At 38.8% G+C, this 24,203-nt stretch overlaps 1 protein-coding gene across 1 annotated transcript in view; it reads left to right on the forward strand.

Annotated features, from left to right (window-relative positions):
* Positions 1 to 5,793: 5,793 nt before the first annotated feature.
* Positions 5,794 to 24,203, forward strand: part of PRKAR2B (protein kinase cAMP-dependent type II regulatory subunit beta) — a gene marked incomplete at its 5' end in the record, with an annotated part of 69,405 nt that continues 50,995 nt past the window's right edge. Inside the window, one exon of the mRNA XM_084230474.1 lies at positions 5,794 to 6,097. Within this exon, the coding sequence (XP_084086600.1) occupies positions 5,794 to 6,097 (304 nt within the window). The remainder of the gene's footprint in view (positions 6,098 to 24,203) is intronic.

Here is a 24,203-nt window from a genome sequence, read left to right on the forward strand (position 1 = left end):
CTGGAAACAACCCAAATGCCCACTGGATCAAGAAGATGTGGTATACATGCACAATGGAATACTATTCAGCAATCAAAAAGAGAAGTGACTGCCATTCACAGGAACATAGATGGAGCTAGAAGGAATTATGCTCAGTGAAATAAGTTAGAAGGAAAAAGAAAAATATCAGATGGTTTCACTTATAAGAGGAATACAGGGGAGCCAAATAAGACATCAGGGGGAAAAATAATAACAATACAAAACAAAACAAAAACAGACAGACAATTATAAACCAGAGACATCTGCAGGGGAAGAGAAGGGAGAGGGATCAGAGGGAGGGAGGGAGGAACACAGGGGCCTGAGGTGATGGTGCATGGGCACACTAGTGAAGGAAACTCTATAGGGAGTACACCTGGGGGGGAAGCAAACGTTTAAAAATGAACAGTGATGTGAAAAATATATAAATAAAAAGAAAATAATAAAAAGAAATATTGAGTTCAGAGAGAGTTTAGGGCTGGGGGTATATATCTGAGAATCGTTAGCATACAAATAGTATTTTAAGCCACTGAAATTGATGAAATTGCCTGGGGAAATGAGTGTAGAAAAAGAATCTATATGGGGAGCTTCAGCATTTAGAGGTCAGGAGGACAAGATACATTGAGTAAAGAAGATTGAGAAGGCAAGGCCAGAGAGGAAGGAGGAGAACCAAGAACAAATGGAGTCCAGAAAGCTAAATGAAAAAAAAATTTCACATGGGCTTCTTCAACACGAGTGCTTATTTCACCAAGTAGGCAAGGAAAATCTTTCCTTTCAGGGAGGCTGTGGTCTCTCTTTCAAGGGTTTTCACTTGAAAGGGTTTTCACTTGATTAAGTCAAGTTCTGGGTAAACTTTTTTTATTAACTCAGAATCAGCTACTTTGGAACCTTAATTCATCAGCAAAAACCTTTCATCTTTGCCATAAATTTATTGGCTAGAAGGAAGTAACAGGCACCACTCACACTAAAAGGAGGAGATGAGACAGGGTGTGAAAGTGAATAGAAAGCAAGAACTAGAGCCTGTTTGCATTAGGATGGTTGCAAAAACATGTTGCAAAAAAAAAAAAAAAATTAAGGGCCTCCCTGGTGATGCAAAGGGTTAAGCACGGCACTATGAAGCAATCCACAGCCTCTGCAGCACAAGTTCGATCCCCTGGCTGGCCAGGGAGCAACCCACATGGCAAAGCAGACCTTTCCTGTCTCGCCTGCTGCTCCCCTCAGCAGTGTATTTCAGTCAATCTGCCTGTTCTGTTCTGTACTCTGTTTCTGGTGAATCCTCTCACCCCCTACATCTCTGGTCTGTACTCCAGCTCTTGTATGTACAAATAAATAAATCTTTAAAAAAAATTGAAATTAAAAATTAAAAAGAAAAGAAAGGGAGGGGGTGGGGGGCGGGAGGGGAGGGATTGGGGTCAGAATGGGGCATTTGGAATTGTATGGGGGAATATAAAAATAAAATTTATTATTTAAATTAAAAAAAAACAAATAAAGTAACAATGAAAAAGTGAAAAAAAAAAAAAGAAAAGAAAGGGAAAATTTAGGACAAAAGAGAGAACTGGCAGTTGTGAGCAATTTCCTTGAGTAAGTCAGAAGAAAAGGGTGGAGCATGGGTAGACAGAGAACAGGCAGAAGGTAGAGTATATGGCTATAGGTGCAGGTCAGTTGGCTGATGTGGCAGTGAGAACACAGGTCAGTTCCCTTGTGCATTCCCACTTCTCAATTTACTTTCTTGTTTTCATAAAATTTATTTGATGCTTGAAAAAGTGTAATTGGAGTGACTTTTGAGCGACTGCTATTTCAATGTGAGTATAAACTCTTCCTTAGGGGACCCAGTGTAGCAGATCCCAGCTGTGACCCCAGACCCAGATCATCCCAGAGTTGGATAGCCTTGCAGATTCTCTGGCCTCACTTTAGACCAACTGACTTGAAAATCTGGTGTTGGGGCCAGCAACTCTGTTTAACAAGCCCTGTGGGTGATTCTGACACTGAAGTTTGAGAAGCATTGGTCTCCTAAAGGCAACTCTTTGCAAAGAAGCACCTAGGGATTATTTTATTTGCTCTGAATCTAAATGTTTATCAGATTTTCAGACTATGAGGTGACCATTTTGTGGACCATCTCATAGACCACAGTAGATCAGCTGTGAGGTGCCTATACCAGCTACGGTGCCCATGTTTGGGTCTTTTCTCTCTGCTGAAGAGGCAGGCCTTGTATTTCTACTTTCTGACCACGTCCTTATCCTGTGCCCCACTGGCCACACTGGCTGAACAGGAGGAAACCTCTCACTCAAGACCAGACAAACAAATAGGTGGTTAAAACTAACTACTGGATTCTTTCTCTTGAGGATATGAAATAGGGACAACAAAACCATGGTTAATGTAAACTTCTAAAGATATATAAAATGTACTGATGGCCACAGTGAGTCCTGTGCATGCTCAGGGTCTATTCAATTTATCTACCTGCTTTTTGTTTTTTATTTGCTTGAGTGGGTATTTCTTTCTTGTACCAGAGAGAGTTGATCTGGATACATCTTAACTATTGATAAGAAATGCTGCATGATTGCTTGGTCATGATTATTATTATCCGCTGTAAAGTTTGCCCAAGCCATTGGCTTATCCATGCTATTGTACTGTTTTGGCAGCTGCATGCAAGCAAATTGATGTCTCTGTCCAATTTCTGTTTAATTTCCCATGTGTGAAAACAAATGCAGTTGCACTCTTATTTCATTCCAACACTGAGCCCTTGGAATTCTTTTGCAATTGCTCTGATTCTCTGAGAAACTAGTGCAAATTGCTTTGTAAATCAACAACCAAAGAATCAATATCTGTGATGTTCTTTTAAAGAATTCAAAGATAAATAGTCCCCATAAGCCACTGTCACTGCACTGCAAGGTTTGAAAGGAAATATTCTGAAAAGGAAAGCATGCAATATTACCAAAAAGGTCATGTGGCAGTGAATCAAAGGCAGAATATGATTTGAGAGGTGGATGTTTATTCTGAGGGTATTATTAACATAATAGGATTAGGATCAAGCTTTACTTTTTTGATCATGGGAATTGATTTAAAATTGATACAAATACAAACTTACAGAAAGCCATTTATAAATGTGTTTTAAAGTCAATGTACCTTTTTAAAACATGATATAATTGTAGACTATTTTATGACAGGAGAGACCATATAGATCATCTATTCTGATTATGCATTTCATGTTTCACTCACTTCTACAACCCTAAAGAAATGAGAGCCACTTGACCTTGGCATTGTGGCTGATGACTGAAAGCCATCTACCATGCTTCAAATAATAATTCTACAAAAAGGGGGTAAATACATTTTACAACCCAAAATGTAAGATGCTATTTTGAAATAATCCTCTTGTAAATGTTTGGAGAAGTAGTACTTTTTTTTTTTTCTTTTGTCATCCAGGGGAAAAGGGTAAGTATTGGGGCAGACATTGATTATGTTCCCAGAATTGGTTCTCCTTAATCTCCAGATGTTTGCTTGGCATGTGCCTGCTCAAAATAAAGATTACATTACTGTGTTCCATTACTATTGTTGTGTAATAAATTACCTGTAAATTTAGAGGCTTAACACGACCTTTTCATTATGCTCACAGATTCTGTAGGTCAGGATTTTGAACAGGGCATCACAGGGCTGGCCACTCCCTCATGCTAGCACGACCTCTATCGAAGCAGTCCAAGCCCATTCAGACTCAAGAGGAGCGGACTAAAGACTTCAACACTTAATGGGGGAGTGGCAGAGTCACATGGTTCATAGAACAGGAGATATTTTTGCAGCCACCATTGGAAAATACAAAGACTAATTTCTGACTAAGAGGATTTAAGTGGAATTGGTGTATTTAACTTGTTGTAAGCATCCTTAGAGGAGGGTGTGTTTGGCCAGAAGGTTCCATTCTTCGTTGTACTTTCTTTTTGACTGAAATATGGATGAAATCAATGGAGGCAAGGCAGCAGTTTTGAACTAACAACAGACAATTACAGAGCAATAAGCTGGAAGGAACCTGGGTGGCTAATGATCACGGCACCGCTAGTCATCCCTGAACTTCCTATATTTACATTTTAGACAAACAAGCTTCTATCTTCTATCTTCTTCTATCTTCTACTACAGTTTGCATTGGGAACAATGTTAAATCTCAATAAAACACCAAAAATGAAGATAGATGATGTGATTTCAAATTAAATTACTGGATACGTAAAGATAATGCTTATCCAGTTAGAACTTGATGAATACGGTCTTCCACGCAGCAAGGATCATGGTCTTTTATAAAAGCTTACTGGTTATAATGTGTGACATGATTAGAAATACTTCATTATATTTAAAAACAACATATGAGGTTGATAAGAAAGGGAAATAGAGAAATACATTCACCCGTGAATAGTTTGGATGGGTTAATATCAAATGTATTTCTACAAAAGGGATTAGTATGTAGCATCCTAATTTTTAGTCTCTCAATTTCCTGAATCATGATTTATTCTTCTGTGTGGGCAGGAGGATAAATCAGAAAAACTAAGTGAGCTTGCCCTTGAAATATTTCATTTACAATGCTATGGTGGTCATTGTAGAAAATGAAGTATGGGTTTTCAAATAGAATTTAATTGGCAAAAAGCAATTTTCTCAATCAAAATAGTAAACATTTGCAGACTAAGCCTCATTTCAAAGTCAAGGACTTGTGCTTTGAAAGCACACGTCTCTGACCTAGTCTTCTTTATAGTGCATTATTCCTAATTTTGGAAGATAAAATTTGAAATCCCTCAAACTCTAAAGGAAAGTTTTAAAATAACAAGCGTAACCTGGTCTCTTTCTCTCGCTGTAACATTTTCTTCAAACAACTGCACTATCCTGGCTTGAAGGCATAGACTAACTGATAAATGCCTCAGAAAAAATGGTGCATTTACCTCACGAAATAGTGGTCAATGCATGGGGTGGACAATGGCACAGGACGAGAACAGCAAGACAGGAGCCTCAGGATGGAGGACGAAAGACCGGACCAAATGTGCCGAAAGAAAAAGGGGTAACAAAGATGGGGTCTGATTTTCCGTCCGAAAGAGAACCTGTGTCGCTCTTTGACTTTAAACAAAAGACATCACCAACACTTAGCAACGCCACCAGCTTCTCTGAGGAAAATAAAACGCCACTACCGAGGAGGAAGCCGAAGTTTCAGGGCACGTCGCGCGGCCGCGGCGCTGCGTGGGCTCCCCGCGGAGGCTGACGGGAGGGGTCCGGCCGGAGACAGGTGGACGGCGGGGCGCGCCTGAGGGCGGGGCCGGGGTAACGCCATCAAGGGCCCCACGCCCCTGCAGCGCGCGGGAGAAGGGTTCCGCGCCAGCCCGCCGGCGCCCGCCGGAGTCTTCAGGCGGGCAAACCCAGAGAGCGGCTGGTGCGCGGCGCCCGCCCGCGGCGTTGCCATGGTTTCCTCAGGTCACGTGGGCGCGCCGGCGCCCCCTCCCGCGCGCCGCGGCGGGGCGGGGGCGGGGCGGCCCGGGCGGGGGAGAGGAGCAGCCGCGGCAGGAGCGGGAGGAGCCGGAGATGCTGCCAGCCCTCCCGGGGCCGCGCTCGCCATCCCGCCGCCGTCGCCGCCGCTCGGAGCCACCGCGCGCCGGGAGCCGCGGGCCGGGCCAGCCGGGCCGCCGGGCCCCAGTGCGCCTCGGTCGCAGCCGGTAGCGCCTCCAGCGCCGTCCGCGCGTGCTCGGCGGCCGCGGGGCCCGAGGCCGGTCGGGGAGGGGGCGAGGTCGGCGCCCGGGCGCCCGCCGCCCCGGAGGCAGGATGAGCATCGAGATCCCGGCGGGACTGACGGAGCTGCTGCAGGGCTTCACGGTGGAGGTGCTGAGGCACCAGCCCGCGGACCTGCTGGAGTTCGCGCTGCAGCACTTCACGCGCCTGCAGCAGGAGAATGAGCGCAAAGGCGCCCCGCGCTTCGGCCATGAGGGCAGGACCTGGGGGGACGCGGGCGCCGCCGCCGGGGGCGGGACCCCCAGCAAGGGGGTCAACTTCGCCGAGGAGCCGGTGCACCCCGACTCTGAGAACGGGGAAGAGGAGGAGGAGGCCGCAGACGCAGGGGCGTTCAATGGTGAGGACCCGATCCCTGCACACCCCCGCTCTCCACCGCTGTCACCCCCTTTGCGCTTTCATCCCGCAGCGCTCCCCGCCCACTTCTTCCCTACCTTCCCATCTCGCCCACCCGCTGTGCATCCATTTCTGTCTCTCCCACTCGCCCACCTTCCTACTCTGCTCCCCTGTCAAGCCCTCCCCCTCGCTCCCTGCTCTCTGGAGGTGGGGAGCTGAAAGGTTAGGGTGCGCTACCTGTCTGCCCCCTCTCCTCCCCTGGGCGCAGAGGCAGAGCACGACCGGTTCAGGGTGGGCATCTGGTAGAAAGACAACTTTATCTGTGGTTGGCGACGTTCTGGTTGACGACACCATTGTGTATAAAGGAAAGTGGCTGGCTCTCTTGTCCTCTTTAAGTCCTTCTATTTATTAATGGTGTGAGCAAAGAGAAAACGAGGAGCATTAAATTTGATTGGCCGTGCTGTTGTTGCGACGGCATATTCACTAAAAGGAGCATGGAATTGGATTCACTGGGGTAGAGCAAAATTCGAGATAATAGCGTTGACATTCTTGGAAACCGAATAATCTGTTTTCTAATTTACCAATATCTTCTGTTATTTTTGGACTCACAACAAAGCATTCTGTTTAGCCTGCAGCCCGTGGGGTCTTTGGAATGAGGAAATGGGCTAATGATTTGCTTTTTATTTAAAACAAATATTGAATGATTTTTAAAAAAAAAAAAAGTGTGTGAAAAACACTGTAGGAAGTTCTAAAAGCTTGTTGGTTGTCTTTAGAATGAAAAACCAGTGAGTAATTGTAAGGACTGTGCCAGACACTGAAACTAGAAAGAATGAATGGGAAAGAAAAAGGAATTTTCTCAAATAGCTGCTCCTGGCAAGTCCCACCCCTTCAGCTTACAACCCTCTTTCCCTAACACATAGGCACGCACGCACATTTACAGCCTCCTGTATTTATACGACATGCTACATCTCATCTTTGTGATGCCCCCAAGCTAAAATACCACGGTGTGCAAATGTGCAAGTGCTGTCTTTCTGGTGTAAGGCAAATATGCAGTCAGCATTGCAGCAGTTTTTATTCACATTACTTGTGGTTTGTGTGTCCACAGAGCATTTTAATGAAAATATTTTAGGGTGCCATTTCATTCTCATGCATGTCTCTAGGAAAGTGCTTCTTTGCAGAGTTGTTGAAATGTGTTATAAAATCAAGTGTGTTTTTAGTTTCTCTGAAACAATCAGGAAAATCCTGGAAATTAAGGCCTTAAGAAGATGAAAGGGAATATTACTTTAAAAATTGTAATTTGGGACTGTTAGAATTTCCTGAGATATGATAGTTTTCCCAATCATGGTCATAATTGATCCTTTTTACACAAGAATTTAATCAAATGCTAGAAGTGAGAAAAGGATAAAAGGATACATATTTGGAATAGATGGGAAGGAGAAACCAATAATGGATGACATAGAAAGGGCAGAGGCCTCTGGTACTTTCATGCTCCTGACAAACTGGCGTGCACACACACATAAACACACAAAGAGAAAAAAGAGCTAGTTTTCCCATCAGAGGAAATTAGAAAACTAAAGGACTTGGTAAAGAAGCTATGTACAATATGTTGGCTACAATACACTTAATATTAGTAAACTATTTTGTTTATGTTTTAGAAGTTCTTTGCATTGATGATTCCATTTTTCTCCTTTCAACATTGTATTTTGTACACAGAATAGATTTTTATTTACTTTTTGCAACAAGGAAATAAACTGTTAACTTCTAAGCAGCAGGGATCATTTTCTATGGTTTTGTGTTCTCCAAGGTACCTTTATTGTAGTATTATGTGACTTTTAATAAATACTTTTTAACCTATTGTACTGTTTATTCCCCAGCTTACCCCCAAGGGCTTTAAAACTTCTTTGACTGCAACCAAATGTGATTTGGTTGTTATCCTGTACACACACACACACACACATATAAAAAACTGAGGCTTTGTAGCATTTACTTCTCCTAGGTGCAATAGAAAAATCTCTACCAGAGCATTTTCTGTTCTAATCAGTGCTTGCTAGACCCTCAGTTTAAAAATAAGCTTAGACTTCTAAGGGGTTGGCAGCCTTTCTTGCAAGGGACCACAAAATGAATATTTTAGGCTTTGTGAACAACATATGGTCTCTAAGACATGTTCTTTTTTTTTTTTTTTTTAAACTGCTCTTTAGCCACATAGTCCCTCAGGAGATTGGGGGTGTTCGCAACTCAAGGCCAAGGTTCGTGAACCCCTGGTGAGGGTGGTATTGGGGGGAGTCAAATTAGTGCCACAGTGGGTGGGGGAATGATAGTGAGTTATCAATTTAATGTAGGTCTAAAAAGTTCCAAAATTATGGAAAACACTAGATTCTTGTGTAATTCTCCTGTCATAGTAAAGAGTAAATATTAGAAGGTAAGTCTTAATTTACTGTGAAACAGCACACTACAAGCTGCATCAGTAATTCTTAAATCTCAATGTGGTTTGATTCAGAAATGAATACTACTTGGTAACATTCTTAGAGAACTTTTTTGAATAGGTTAAGGTGGGACATGGGATTTTTTTTTAAAAAACAAATACCCCAGTTCATTATGTTACCCATAGTTCCCTGACCATACCCTGAGAAACATTGATTAACAGATAGTGATGGTAATATCTCTTAATTTTATTAACAATAAAAAAAAATAGCTGCTATGACATTTGCTCTGTGTGAAACACTATCTAAATGCTTTAATTCATTATTCCAATCTCCTGAGAAGGATGAGACTGTCACTTGCCCAGTGTTTCACCACCAGCAAAACCAGGATTGGAACACAGGCGGACCCGGCTCCATCCCTGTGCCCTTAACTCCCAGATTTCCTCTCCAGAAGGATCTGGGGCTGAGTCACTTAACATCCCTTTATTTCAAGCAAATCAAGCAATGCTTGAGACCCTTAATGTGTATTACATGTAAAGCTCTGAAAAATTATCTTGTCTAGGTTCACACATAGGACTAATAAATAGCAAGAGTTTTATTTCTTATATTTGTCTGACCCAAGACCATCAGGTGAAACTTGTGCTGTGTATGGTGGACTCATAGTCATCTGTTCCTGGTTATTTTTCCAGTGATGGTGATGAATTTGTATTAATTGGTCCACACCCACTGCTTTTAAGACACATAAGTGACTGGGCAAAAAGGCAGTTTTTTGACTGTGAAACTGGTGCCCATTGACTCACATAAGGCTCAGGCGTATGACCTTGACCTCATAGTGTGGGGGTTGTATCAAAAAACTATCCAGAGTCTGGAAACATGGCCACTTATGGCGTGAGGCCAAATAGTCAAGTGGGTAGATATAGTCTTTATTTCCTGCCTCCCTTTCCAAAGGATCCCTTTCTTGTTGATAACTTTACCATACTTTTCCTAGTCTCACCTAAATTTATCACTTCTAATTTTGACTTTTCTATCAATTCTGGTTCAAGAGACAACCTTTAGGTGTTAGAATGACTATGGCCTACAGTGATCCCCTTCTCTGGGAAACTCAAAAGTTCTCTGAGAAAGCTATAATGGATATTCTCCCTTACCTCATCTCAATCTTATGAAAAATGAATAAAATTTGGCATATCACTTCTGGAATGGTAGTGTACTAGGCTTAGAAAATAGAAGGATTTGGGCCTCCCCAGTGGCGCAGCGGTTGAGCGCTGGGTTGCGAGGCTGCCCGCGGCCTCTGCGGTGCCTGTTCAATCCCCGGCTGCTCCCCGGCCTCTGGAGGAGGGTCCCACATGGCATGCAGACCTCTCCTGCCGCCCGCTGCTCCCCTCAGCAGTGTACTTCGGTCCTTCTGCCTGCTTTGCTCCCCGCTCTGGCTCTGGTGAATTCTCTCACCCTCCTGCACTTCTGACTGTACCCAGTGCATGTATAAACAAAGCAAACAAACAAATAAATAAATAAATAAAACATGCCTGTATAAAAAAAATAAAAAAAAGATTAAAAAAAAAAAAATAGAAGGATTTAAAGTAGACCAAAGAGTTGGATCGGTGCCAATTTGGAGCGACATCTATGGCTATTAATGTTTTGATGCAGGTATCATTCTGAGGCCTTGTGTTGCACAATACTTTTTTCAGTGAAACTGCTGAAATTATGAAATGTAAATAAAATTCCAAATCACTCTGATAAATTGACAAGTGGCTAGAAACTAACTAAATTACATATGGGTATATGAAGACAATCAATTAAAAACAAAATATGGAAGAACTAATTTTCTAAATTTGAAAGAAAAAGATCTAGACCTCAAAGTAGGTACACAAGCCATAAATATAGAACCATACCTTATGCAGCAAGCGTTTCAGAAGTATGTAAGTAGAAATTTAGCATGTGAAAACTGACTTTTTTTCATAACTGGCCTATAGCAAATCTTTGTTGGAGAGCTAAATCTTTAATTTTTTATAACTTAAAGGGAATGTGGAGAATTTATGAGTTTTAAAATCTTGCAAAATATTGGAAAATTGGAACTTGTGGTGGTGGTGGTGGGAAATTAAGAGAACAAAGTTATCTAGAGAAGAAATGATTCCAAGAGAGTTGAAAAGAATGTTCATGTGCCTGGAGTTGTTTTCTTAGAGGATTTTGAGCAAATATTCTTCATCTCTGTTAAACACAGAACTAGAAGAACTAAGCTTCATTGTAACTTGAAGAATTAAAAAAATACATCTGTCTGAAATGGTGTATGTGGTCCTCCTAAAATGAGGTGGCAAAAGTAATAAGGACAATAGATTGCCTTCCCAAGAATTTGCTGGAAAATGTTCTTTGCTTGTGCAAGAAGTAAAAAAACGTTTACCTATTTAGTTCATGCCTGACTGATAGCGGGAAATTATAGAGTATAATCAAAAGTTTTTAAAAATTGTTCCATTATCTGCTTCATTAGGATTGCTCCATGTGCCCTTATTTAAGCACTTGCTCTGTGGCTACTAGACATTATGAGACACAGCAGCTAAATTGTTAGCGCTTGCCTTCCACTGCATGAAGCTGTCAACATATGACTAAAGAAATTTATTTTAGTGATTGTAGATATCTTATGCAACGGAGTCAAAGTTAAACATCTTTAATGTCTCATTAATCTCTTAAATATATTTAAATGGTTTGGAAAATGCTTATGAAAAGCCATTTTTGGGGGGATTAACTTTAAATTGAGACAATGCTTTTGTGTATATAGCTCTGAACAAGGCCTGTTGACGTTATTGTACTGATAGTATACCTCATGTGGTTGTTAGGATGAATGGATTAGTATCTGTAAGATCTGTAGGGCAGTGCACACAGCAAGTGTTGATTACTGTTAAATAAATGATCTCATTAATATGAAAGCTTACAGAAGTGTTAACTTTTCTTGTAGAATAGCAATTTCATTGTGTTTTGTGGAAATGAATCTAACCTTTGCACTTCGTAGAGAGATGAAGTAGGAAATGAGCTTACGTGGCAGTTCTACTTAAGATTTAAAGTGAAGTTATGTTACACGGTAATAAAACCCACATCCTTTCAACTCATAATTTGTAGCTGAGAGCTACAGGATTATGTAATTAATGACTCTATGGTTTTGGGCTATTAGACATTCACATGGTAGTTTTAAATTCTCCTGAAATGGATTATATCACTCATGACAATAGTTAAAATATTGAAGTCATTATTTTGGTCATGAGCAAAAAACAATACTAGAGAACATTTAGAAAGTATTTTGAGCTATTGATGGTAATTGTGATTTTCAAAATAGAATGGTTAAGAACATTATTCATTTTAATAGCATTAAATGGATTCCTTTAGGTGTTGAAACTGGGAAATCAAAGCACTTGAAATAGTATTCTTTCTCTTATCCATCCATTATTTTAGTCTTTGGGAAAAGGGAGGGTGAGAGGTAAAGGGAGAAAAGGCAGTGAAGGGAATGAAGTAAGGGTGGAAAGGAGAGACCCAGAAGGTAGAGGAGAAACAGGAATAAAATCAGTTGGCACTTGGGCAGGGTTCCCTGAGTAACTTTGCAGAGAGAGCATAGAATAAAAACACCTAGACAAAAATGAAAGCATTTGGATACTTTCATTTGCTTACCTATCTTAAAAATCAAACTCTTTAGACATTTAATCTAAGACAGTTAAAAGCTTTCCATTTGTGGTGGTACATAAAGTGATGTACTGTGTCTGGGCGGGACAGGAGTAAATATTTAATGGTTAGTTATTGTTGCAAATCTCAATCCAGGGATTCCAGTAAATTTCCAGCTGTCAAGATCTTGTTCATAGCTGTGTCAAAAAAAAATGTGCTTCCTTTTCAATTTTGTAAAGACTAACAGATCCTTGACTTCATCAATGAGGACTTTATTTGTGACTCATTAAGAAAGTCATTTAATGAAGAGTAGCACCGGAGAAGGCCTATGGTAAAGGTTGTGGCTGATAGACTATTAGGGTGAGGGATTCAGTGAATGAGTGCTGAGAGGCACATCAGCTGAGACCTAGCATGGTGTACTAGAAGAAGGGACATGTGAAAACTGGAGGATAGAATGCTGTGCCTTTTCATATTGTGGAAATACTTATTGAGAGCCAATTCTTGCCTCTTTTTTTTTTTTTTAAGGAAAAAATGATTATTAAGTTTACTATCTCAGACTTCTTGAGAAACCTTTTTGTCAGAGACTGTCTTAGTAGATTGTATATATAACTGATTTTGCTTAACAGATGGAGCAGCTGAGAAATTCCTTATCCAAATTTATTCAGTTTGGGTTGTCTTTTTTTATAGAATTATCCCTTAGATTTTGTGTGCTATTTATGTTAGCTTACATATTCTTTCTGTCTTCCATTAATGTGTGATAGATAAGGTTTAAAAGATAGGGTTAAAGAGAAATACTTTTGTATTTGCTGTTACACTTAACCTTTTTTTGTTTGTTTGTTTTTCATTGTTTTTCATTGCAGTGTAATCTTAGATTTTAGAGAGTTCAGTGTTTTATCTGAGTTGAATGAATTATCACTGGAACGTTGGTCTTATCCTTATTGTCTTTCCAATCTTACCCATTCCTTGGAGTTGTGGCTGGGAATGTCATGCACAAAAAAACCCTTCACTATCATGTTGATCATTATCTTTATTTTATGGGAGCAAGTTTTGTGTTTCAAAAATGCAAAATGACTCAGACTATTCCATTATGCAATTATTTTGTGGAAAGAATTTGAGCTAAAATTTTCAGGTCATGGCTTACATGAAAACAAAACAATCTAAAAAAATCAGAAATATAAACACAGTTGGTGTAACATTTATAAATGTTTCAGCAATAGGCTCTGCCATGTGTAGTTTAATATGTTTGGAAACTAAAAAAAAAAATCATTCCAGTTGCTGCTGTTTAAAAATGTTTCTCTATTAAAAAAAGACAAAGGTCAAAATATAAACACATGTTCCACATAAAAGTGAAGCCAAGAAGATATACTGTATACAGTTATTCCGGTATTCGTTTGGCTAGGGACTGACATTGTTTAATTTACATTAGCTGTTCCAAGACAAAATAGTTCATGGGAGTCATATCGAGGGGAATTTTTTGGATAAAAAAGAAGGGAAAAAGCTTCCATTTGTTTAAATACATTTCCGTTAGACCCAAAAATCGTCTTCCAAAACGTTATGCTAAATTAAAACGTGACTCAGCTGCTTCATTTCAGTTATTAATGGAAGCTAATGTTTGTTAAATGATATTTTTATTTAACAATAATTGTTAACATTTTGGGCAACTTAATACCAGAAACTGAATAGAGCAGCTTTTGTATGGCATTTAGCTTGCCCCAAAGCAAGGAAGGGTGTCTGAATTCAGAGCCCATCTCCTTAGTCATGATACATACACCTCCTTTTCAATAAATCTTATAGCAGTTACATGGTTGAAAAGGACCATATATCAACAAATGAGCTCTCTACTTTCCCCTCTAAATATTTGATATCTTATCCCAATTGTTTTTCCCTGTTCACCCAAATTAACACTAAATACACTTCAGAAACTCGGTAAAATGTTTATTTTTAGAAATGAACACCCATATACTGAGATTTGTAATTTTCAATTTTTATTATATATACTCATTAGCAAAATGTATTTGTGTATGCACTCCCAGTATATGTCTATAAATTTTATATTTGTCAAATCATGGAACCAACTCAAGCACCTTTGTACAGATGAATGGATAAGGAAACAGTAGAGCATGTATTCGATGAAATATTACATAACTGTGAAGAAAGATGAAATGGTGGCATTTGGCACAAAATGGATGGACCTTGAGGCAATTAAGTTGAATGAAATCAATCAAAAAAGTGAAAGGTTTCAGATGGTTTCACTCATCTGAGGAATATAAATATCAAAAAAACAATTATAGGGCTTCCTCGGTGGCGCAAGAGGTTGAGACACAGCCTATGAAGTTGTCCGCAGCCACTGCAGCACAAGTTTGATCCCCAGCCAGGGAGCTACCCACATGGTGCAGCAGACCTTTCCTATCTTGCCCGCTGTTCCCCTCAGCATTGTATTTCAGTGTACCCTCCTGTTCTGCTCTCTGCTCTGTCTCTGGTGAATCCTCTCACCCTCCCCGCATCTCTGACCTGTACCCCAGTTTCTGTATGCATAAATAAATAAACAAATCTTTAAAAAAAATAGAAAAAATAAAAATCTGAACTCAGCAATAAAGAAGATAATGGTTACCAGAAGGAATAAGGGAAAGGGTAGAAGGGTTGGGGAAAGGAGACAGATAGGATATAGGCATGGATGGTTTGGTGGGGGCTAAAAGGAAAAATTTTATGCTTTTTCCAGTATATTAATTTGTTATGTGTATCTAAACAGGCATCCTACAATATAAATTCTGAAAGGAAGTCAAAGGATTGCCTCATACTTTCTTTGGGGTACATGAACCCATTTTGGAGATCACAACTCCAAGCCATATAGCACTATTAATTTTGCAAGGTGGCTATGATAAACTTTGGTTTCCTGATTTATGCTCCTAATTATAAAAGAATTATAGGTAGGTAGAGTTCTAGGGGTGTGTGTGTGTGTTTGTGTGTGTGTGTTTTAATAGACATTTGTTAGATAAATTGATTCACCAGAAGTTTAGCAGAATAAAGAGGAAATATCTGTCTTACAAAAAGGAAGTAAAATTATGTTACTAATGTTCTTGATGTAGATTTTGGGGATATGGCAAAGAGAATCATATATTATAGGTGTTTACTTAAGAACCACTAACTCATAAAAATGCCAATCAGAACTACAAGACAGTCTAAATACAGTGTAAAAGAATGATTTTACAGAGTAGCTATCTCAGAAAATATATCTTTAGCGAGAACGTTGACTTGGAAACGATCTCCTTTTTTATAACTTTTGTTATATATTACTTATCAAATACATTTTTAAGTATGGAAAGATATAAAAGACAATTTGGGGGTAAATATGCATGAAGTAATAAATAAGACACAGTGCATAGAGCCACATGGCCCTTTTCTAAATTGGTGTAGCCAAATATTCTTTAAATTCTCTTGGTCCCAAGTCCCTGCCACCCTGCCTGTATCTTTCTGCCAAATTCCTCTCTTTCTCCAAAAGGTAGCTTACAGTTCACCCTATTGAAAATCTTTGCAAGATTCCCTGGTTGATATTATTTGTATCCATATGGCAGGATGAGTGTCCCCTACATCAGACTTAGCTTTGCAGGTATTGGGGGTTGTTCTCACAGACAGGCAGAATGCACCCTCTCCCCAAAGACTTTCTTCTAGGCATTGTGCTTTGACCACAGTGGATGCTCAGATATTTTTAAAATTAAATGCCATTGAACATTAGATGTCTAATAATGATAATTGTCCATAATTTTTTAAAATTCTATAAATTTATATTTCTAAAGTGATTGAAATAATTCCTAGGGCTTTGATTTCTTATTTCACGGTCATTAATAAGTAAACAATTGTTAAGACTTTGATTCATAATAATATCTTAAAATAATTTTCTTATAATTCCTTAAAAAGGATTCAAAGGCATTTTAGTGTTTGAATTTTAATAAAAGTTGAATTTGTAAAAAAGGATATTTTATGAAAACTATTTTAAGAATACATTTGGCTTTGAAAGGTTAGGGTACAAAATTTCCGGTGTGCCAGATGAGTGAGTTTTGTTGTGAGGCATGGTGATAATAGTTAACACTGCTTATTATATACTTGAAATTGGTAAAAGTTAGATCACACACAAAATGATAACTATGTGGACTGATAAGTGCTTCAGCTTGATTGTGGTGATCTTTTCACAATCACAATATATCAAAACATCAGTTTGTCTGAAATAACAAAAAATGCAATGTGAACTAATTTGGTGGGGCTAGTAGTGTTCGAGCATACCTAGATATTTCTATCCATCCCAAACAGGTAGAGCAGACAATTATTTTTTCTCTTTTTTTTAAATTGTGAAATATTTTTGATATGCAGAAAAGAAGCAAGGACTAAATAAGGAATACTCACATAAGCCATCCCATATTGCTAACAAATTTTAACATCTTGGCACTTGTGAGTTCTTTTTCACTTAAGAAAATATCACATGCATAGTTGGAGCCCTCTTGAGTGCCCCTCTCCTGTGCCATTCTCTTAACTTCCTTATCCACAGTTAATCACTAATATGATGAATTTGCTCTTTGTATTCCCTATGCATATTTTTGTGCTCTTAATACATAGACATTAACCTGTAGGTTGGAAACAGTGCTATTTTGCATATTTTCAAAGTTTGTATAAAATTTAACATTTATCAGACTTTCATTCTCTTTCACCAGCTCTTTTTGAGAAGATAATACATTGATTCATGTAGTTTAGGCTCATTTATTTTCAACTGCGATGTCATATACCCTTGTAAAAATAGACACTTTATTCATTCTTTGATAAATATTTTGGTTGTTTGCAATTTGTTGTTTTTACAGTGCTGGAGTGAAGTGTGTGTGTGTGTGTGTGTGTGTGTGTGTGTTATGCAAGTATACTAGAGTTTTTAAAGGTAAGGTTTTGGAAGTGTGGCCTAAGGGCCCCTAGGAGATCATTCTTCCCCTAGACTTTTCAGGAAGTCTATGGGGTAAAAACATAATAATAATAATAATAATAAATAAATACATTATTTGCCTTCTCCTCCTTCATTCTTTCATGAGTATATATAGTAGATTTTTCCAGAGGTCACAGGAGGTATAATATTGCACATTATACCAAATTTACAAACATTTCTAACATCATTCTTTTCTATATTACATTTTGTTTGTTTTGGAACATGTAATTATTTTCCATAAAAATATGTTTGACAGCATGTAAATGTGTTTTTGTTGTTAGCTATAAAAATCATTAATTTTAGTTTATAGAACAATAAATATTGATGGATATAACCATAAAAGCAAGTAACCTTTAAGAGTATAAAGAGGTTTAGAGACCAAGAAGTTGAGGACTGCTGCTCTAGGCTAGAAACCTAAGTTTGGAAGGCTGCTGGTAGAGCTCCTGTAAGTTGCCTGTAAAAGTACAGAATGGTACACACAGTTGGGAAATGGTGGGTTTACTATAAAGTTAAACATCCACTCACCTATAACTTATTAGTCCCATTTCTAGCCATTTACTCAAGAGAAATGAAAGCATATGTCTGCAAAAACAAGTATTTGTATACAAGTATTTTAGGAGCTTTATTGAGAATAGCCCAAACTGGAAACAATCCAAAATGCACATCAACAGAAGAATGGATAAACAAATATGGTATGTGCATATAATGGAAACCACTCAGTAGTAAAATAGAACAGACTATTGATCTTCTCAACAATAGGAATGAATCTCACATTTGTATGAAATTCACAGACAGCCAAAATTAAGCTATGGTGGTAGAAATCCTGATAATAGTTTTCTATGTGATAATAGTTTTCTATGACTGTAAGGGGCTTCATGGAATTTTCCAGGGTGTTGGAAATGTTTTATATCTTGACTGCAGTATTGGTTCATCAGTGTATTTTTTTTAAAGATTTATTTTATTACTCATACAGGAACTGGGGTACAGACCAGAGGTGTGACGGGAGGTGTAAAAGGATTCACCAGAGACAGAATGGGGAGCAGAACAGGCAGATTGACTGAAATACGCTGCTGAGGAGAGCAGCAGGCAAGACAGGAGAGGGCTGCTGCACCATGTGGGTTGTTCCCTGGCTGGGGATCGAACTCTTGCTGCTGTGGCCGTGGATAGCTTCATAGGTTGTGTCTTAACCCTCTGCTCCACCAGGGAGGCCCCATAAGTGTATATGTTTTTAAAAACTCATTGAATTATACATTTCATTGTATGTCAGTTTCACCTTAATTTTATTTTTTTTTTGTTTTTTTTTAATTTTATTGTTATATTCCCCATACAATTGCAGCCCCCCCATTCTGACCCCAATCCCTCCCCTCCCGCCCCCGCCCCCCTAAAAGTGTCTCTGGTTCATAGTTTTTTGTTGATTTTGATTTTCACTTTCTTATAGTTATTCATTTTCCTGGTCCCTTATTTAAGTTTTCTAGATTCCTGCTATGAGTGAGACCATCCGGTATTTTTCTTTTTCTTTTTGGCTTATTTCGCTGAGCATGATCCCTTCCAGCGCCATCCATGTTGCTGCAAATTGCATGTGTTTATCTTTTTTGAATGCTGAGTAATATTCCATGGTATATATGTACCACATCTTCTTGATCCAGTCATCTATTTTTGGGCATTTGGGTTGTTTCCAAAGCTTAGCTATTGTAAGCAGTGCTGCTATAAACATAGGGGTGCAGGTGTTCTTTGGAATTGATGTTTCTGTGTCCTTTGGGTAAATACCTAGGAGTGGAATTGCTGGATCATATGGAAGCTCTATGTTTAGTAGGTCCAGAAATCTCCACACAGCTTTCCACAGTGGTTGGACCAGTTTGCACTCCCACCAACAGTGTAGAAGAGTTCCTTTTTCTCCACACCCTCGCCAGCATTTGTTGTTGCTAGTTTTTTTAATATGTGCCATTCTCACTGGTGTAAGATGGTATCTCATGGTAGTTTTGATTTGCATTTCCCTGATGGCAAGTGATGTTGAACATTTTTTCATATGCCTGTTGGCCATTTGCATTTCCTCTTCAGAGAAGTTTCTTTTTAGCTCTTCTGCCCATTTTTTGACTGGATTATTTTCTTTGTTGTTGTTGAGTCTCATCAGCTCTTTGTAGATTTTTGTGATCAGTCCTTTATCATTAGTGTTGGGTGCAAAAATGTTCTCCCAGTTGGTGGGGTTTCTCTTTGTTTTTGTTATTGTCTCTTTTGCTGTGCAGAAGCTCTTTAATTTGATGTAGTCCCAGCTGTTTATCTTTGCCTTCACTATCACTGCTTTGGGTGATGTGTCTGTAAAGATGTCTTTGATGTGCAAATCACGTAGTGTTTCGCCTATATTTCCTTCTATATATTTTATGGTTTCAGGTCTTATGTCTAGTTCTTTAATCCATTTTGAGTTGATTTTTGTGTATGGTGTGAGGTAGTGGTCAAGCTTCATTCTTTTGCATGTAGCGACCCAGTTTTCCCAGCACCATTTATTGAACAAACTTTCTTTGCTCCAATGCATAGTCTTTGCTCCTTTGTCAAAGATTAGTTGACCATAAATCTGTGGGTTTATTTCTGGATTTTCTATTCGATTCCATTGGTCTGTATGTCTGTTCTTGTTCCAATACTATGCAGTTTTGATGATTATGGCTTTGTAGTATAGTTTGAAGTCTGGGAGTGTAATGCCTCCATTCCCTTCTTTTTTTTTCAGGAGAGCTTTGGCTATTCGGGGTTTTTTGTGATTCCATATGAATTTCATCAATAATTGTTCTATTTCTTTGAAGAATGACATTGAGATTTTGATTGGAATAGCATTGAATCTGTATATTGCTTTTGGAAGGATGAACACTGATGCAAAAATCCTCAATAAAATTTTAGCCATCAGAATCCAACAATGTATCCATAAGATAATTCACCACGACCAAGTAGGATTCATTCCAGGGGCACAAGGATGGTTTAACATCCGAAAATCAATCAACGTTATCCAACACATCAACAAAAAGAAATATAAAAATCATATGATAATATCAATAGATGCTGAGAAAGCTTTCGACAAAATGCAACACCCATTCATGATAAAAGCCCTTGAAATTCTTGGGATACAAGGAACATACCTCAACATCATAAAGGCCATCTATGACAAGCCAACAGCCAGTATCATTCTCAATGGTGAAAAGCTGAAAGCAATTCCATTAAGATCTGTAACAAGACAAGGATGTCCACTCTCACCACTGCTTTTCAATATAGTACTGGAAGTCCTAGCCAGGGCAGTAAGACAAGAGAAAGACATCCAAGGAATCCAAATAGGAAAAGAAGAAGTCAAACTATCACTATTTGCAGACGATATGATATTATACATAGAGAACCCCAAAAACTCCACAGAAAAGCTAATTCAACTCATCAATCAGTTCAGTAAAGTGGCAGGATACAAAATCAACACGCAAAAGTCAGTAGCCTTCCTATACACAAACAATAAATCTGAAGAAGAAGAAATCAAAAAAACCATCCCTTTTGTTATTGAAACAAAAAAAATCAAATATTTGGGAATAAATCACCTTAATTTTAAAAAATTAGAAATATGGATATTCTTGAGATCCTCTTTCCACATTTTAATAGAAAAGTACCATTGCTCTCTGCACTGATTATCTTGTGAAATTTTTCATTATTTTTGTTGGAGACTAACATCTGGTTCACTTTTTCATAATTTTGGGATATAAATGGGGTTGCCTTTTGCTACTTGTACAGAAAACCAAAGGCTAGCCAAGCTGTACTGTTTTTGTCTATTTTGCTTTCAGCCAAGGATGTCTTTTAATGAATGGCTTTCACAAAATACTTGTATAAATGTCACTTATAGTTGCCCAAATAATCTCTAGGTGCCAGGAGTACCCTTGTTATGTTAATGTTTTATTAATTCTACTCAGTCACCATTTTTTGCGCCCAATGTATTAAGCGTGTCCTAGTCACTGGTGATAACATTAGTGAAGCAGACAGACAGGGAAGGGCCCTGTCCTCACAGAGCTTACGGTCCAACATGGGAGGAAACACAATAAACATAATAAATTAGTTATCTTTAGATCACACTGATAGCTCTGAATACAGTGAAACAGGATGGTGTAATTCAGAGCAACTGGAGGAGGTTTTTTTTTTTTATTTTGTATGATTTTTGTAGAGGTAACATTGGTTTAACTGTGTGATTTAGGGGTATAGATTCACATCTCTTCAGATGTATGTTACCACCCCATACCCACCACCAAAGCAGCAACCCTCCACCACAGTCCAGTGGGCTCTCTCTCCTCTGCTCCCCATCTCCCACCAGGCCCCCTCTGGTAGCCTCAATTCTACAGTCCAATTTCTAGGATTTGTTTGGGTTTAGTTTTGTCTATTCCTTTGTTTCATTTCATTATATTCCATGTGAGTGAAATCATCTGATTTTTTATCTTTCTGGTCATAAATCATCAATACAAGGAGTGAAAATGTGCAAGAAAAAACGGTCCTTAAAAGTTAAACCTTTTAAAAGCTGAAGTACCTGTATTTCATCTCACTCTGCCGTTCCTCCAACCACGCACCGTATATCCAGGTGAGGGGATACCTAGCCACAGGGTGCATAATCAGAAAGGAAGAAAACTGGTCACTCACATGACTGCTTCTTAAACAGTTCTCATCATGGGGGGTCAGCAGTACTTTGAGGGCACCTGACTCATACTCTGTCTCCTCAGGTTCAAGACCAGGAAGCTTCAGAGAGCACCTCGGACTGCAGTTACTCACTTAGTACCCTGGGGTCCTCCTCAGGCCAAACACCAGTTGATTCTTAGGTGCTGTGTGCCTGGAAACAAACAGAAAGACTCACAGAACAGGGGCAGTTAGTATTTATAAAATGGTCAAGGTTCATTGTCCTTGAACAAAAGTATAGAAAATAAGTGGTCCCTTTTCCTTATATAGAATATAAGTGCCATGAATTAAACATGTTTAATTAACATTTGAAAAATGTATCTCTTAGGTTAATTAATAGAAATATTTCAGGCTTGATATTATTGATTTGCTTCTCTGCTATTGAATTTTTTAAAAAGTTACTTCTTCCTTGGTTTAAAGGTAAGCCTTATTTCACTTTCAATTTTTGAAGCGTAGGCATAAGAGAAATTAATTTATTCTAAGCTAAGTGTTTACTCTGTCAACCATAATTAGCTAACATGGTTTCAATTTACATAATTTGTAGAATCTCTTATTTAGATAGTTAACAGGTTCAGAGAGTGTTTATTACTACAAAAGGTGACTAATGTGAGGATCAGGATGCTAATAATTCTCAGAGTCCAGGATTATTATGTGTGCCTCATTTCAGGGCTGTGGACACTTTTCTGTAAAAAGTTGGATTAACTAATGTGGCTCCAGTATAGATGGGGTGGTGTTTATGGGGTGGGTGTGTTTGTGTGTGTGTGTATTAACCAAAAATAACAACTCAGGGCTTTTATTTCTTTAACTTGGAGCATTGTGCTGGGAGATGGAAGTCACATGTATCACTATCAATCTGGCTTTCCTTTTTTTTTTTTAAAGATTTTATTTATTTATTTATACAAGAACCTGGGTGCAGGCCAGATGTGCAGGAGGGTGAGAGGATTCACCAGAGACAGAGCAGGGAACAGAACAGGCAGACTGACAAAACATACTGCTGAGGGGAGCAGCAGGTGAGACAGGAGAGGTCTGCTGCGCCATGTGGGACTTTCATCGGCGACCAGTATCCAACTGGCACTGCAGAGACTGCGGACAGCTTCACGGTGCAGCGCTCAACCACCTGCGCCACCAGGGGAGGCCCTTTGAAGACCAAGCTCATTGATTGCTGTTTTTGACCATCGAGTTCTATGGAATTTCTCTTTTACCTAAATTTTTCTTATATAGGTAGCTACTTGCATTGTGTTAGGCTTTGTAGTCATTTATTTGAAAAATACAACTAGATTTGGTCAAGGTCTTCAGGGGCAAGGAATCTGTTACATTTCCAGAGTCTGCCACCTGTATTCAATAAAGCCATAAAGTAAGCTCGACAAGGAGACTTGCTCTGTTGACTTCACAGGGCTTATTGATTCATGCCACAGATATTTACCCAGTACCTCTTATCTGCCAGGCACTGCTTAGGCTTTGGGCATAAAGAGGTAAGAAGATAAGCAGGACTTGCTGGCACTGGTGAGGAGCTCAGAGTCACAAGGAATGGAAAGGCTCATTCAGTTTACTTCAAGCAATGGACCATTTTTCGTGTACATATATGTCAGGATTAAAGACTTGAATCAGTTATTATTCTGGGTCTCCTGGGAGCCAAGGGACTAGAACCAATCTAGTGGAATATAGTTTGGGAAATGAAGGATCTCTGGTGAGGCAAGATGAAGATATTCATGGAAACACAGGACTCTAACTTTTCCATGGGAGGGCATTTGGGAGAAAGGCAAACCTGTATAAATATTCCTGTATTTTTTTTTTTTGAAGATTTAGTGAGATCGTAGCTCATAGTACTATGCTGGCCATCTAGAGGCTAGAGGGGTAGGAAAATGTCTACTCTATTTTGCACCAAGGCCTACATAAGCTTTTTGTAAACCTTCATTTTGCCACTATCAGCTTGCAGTCTCTATTCTACATTCCTGTAGCTGAAGCTTTTTGCATTGTCTCTATTCCCTGTCCTCTGTTACTTGCCCAGGGTACTTTCTTTACACTAAGCTCTGAAGCTGTGAGAAGGACTGTGACAGTGTCCAAAGAAATGGATGGAAGTTGTTTTCCTTTTATTTGGTAAAACACACATAACATATAATTGACCCGATGAAAGATTTTTATATAAGTGATTTGTGACTATGCAAATATATGGCTAAATCATTTTTTCATATAATGGTCAATTTGGTATATAACATAGTCAATTTGGAGAATATAATTTTACTATTATAATTTAATTGGGTTTATAAGTTATTCATAGTTAATTTCTAATAAAATATAAATTAATATGAATGGAAATATTTACCTGTTATTGTGTGATTTTCAACAATCAGCAGTTCCACTTTTTTTCTCTAGGGGGGAACATTTTAGTGCCAGACTGTGCTCCTAGCTTC

The sequence above is a fragment of the Talpa europaea genome (assembly GCF_964194135.1).
Source record: "Talpa europaea genome assembly, chromosome: 3".
In the NCBI taxonomy this organism is placed as follows: domain Eukaryota; kingdom Metazoa; phylum Chordata; class Mammalia; order Eulipotyphla; family Talpidae; genus Talpa; species Talpa europaea.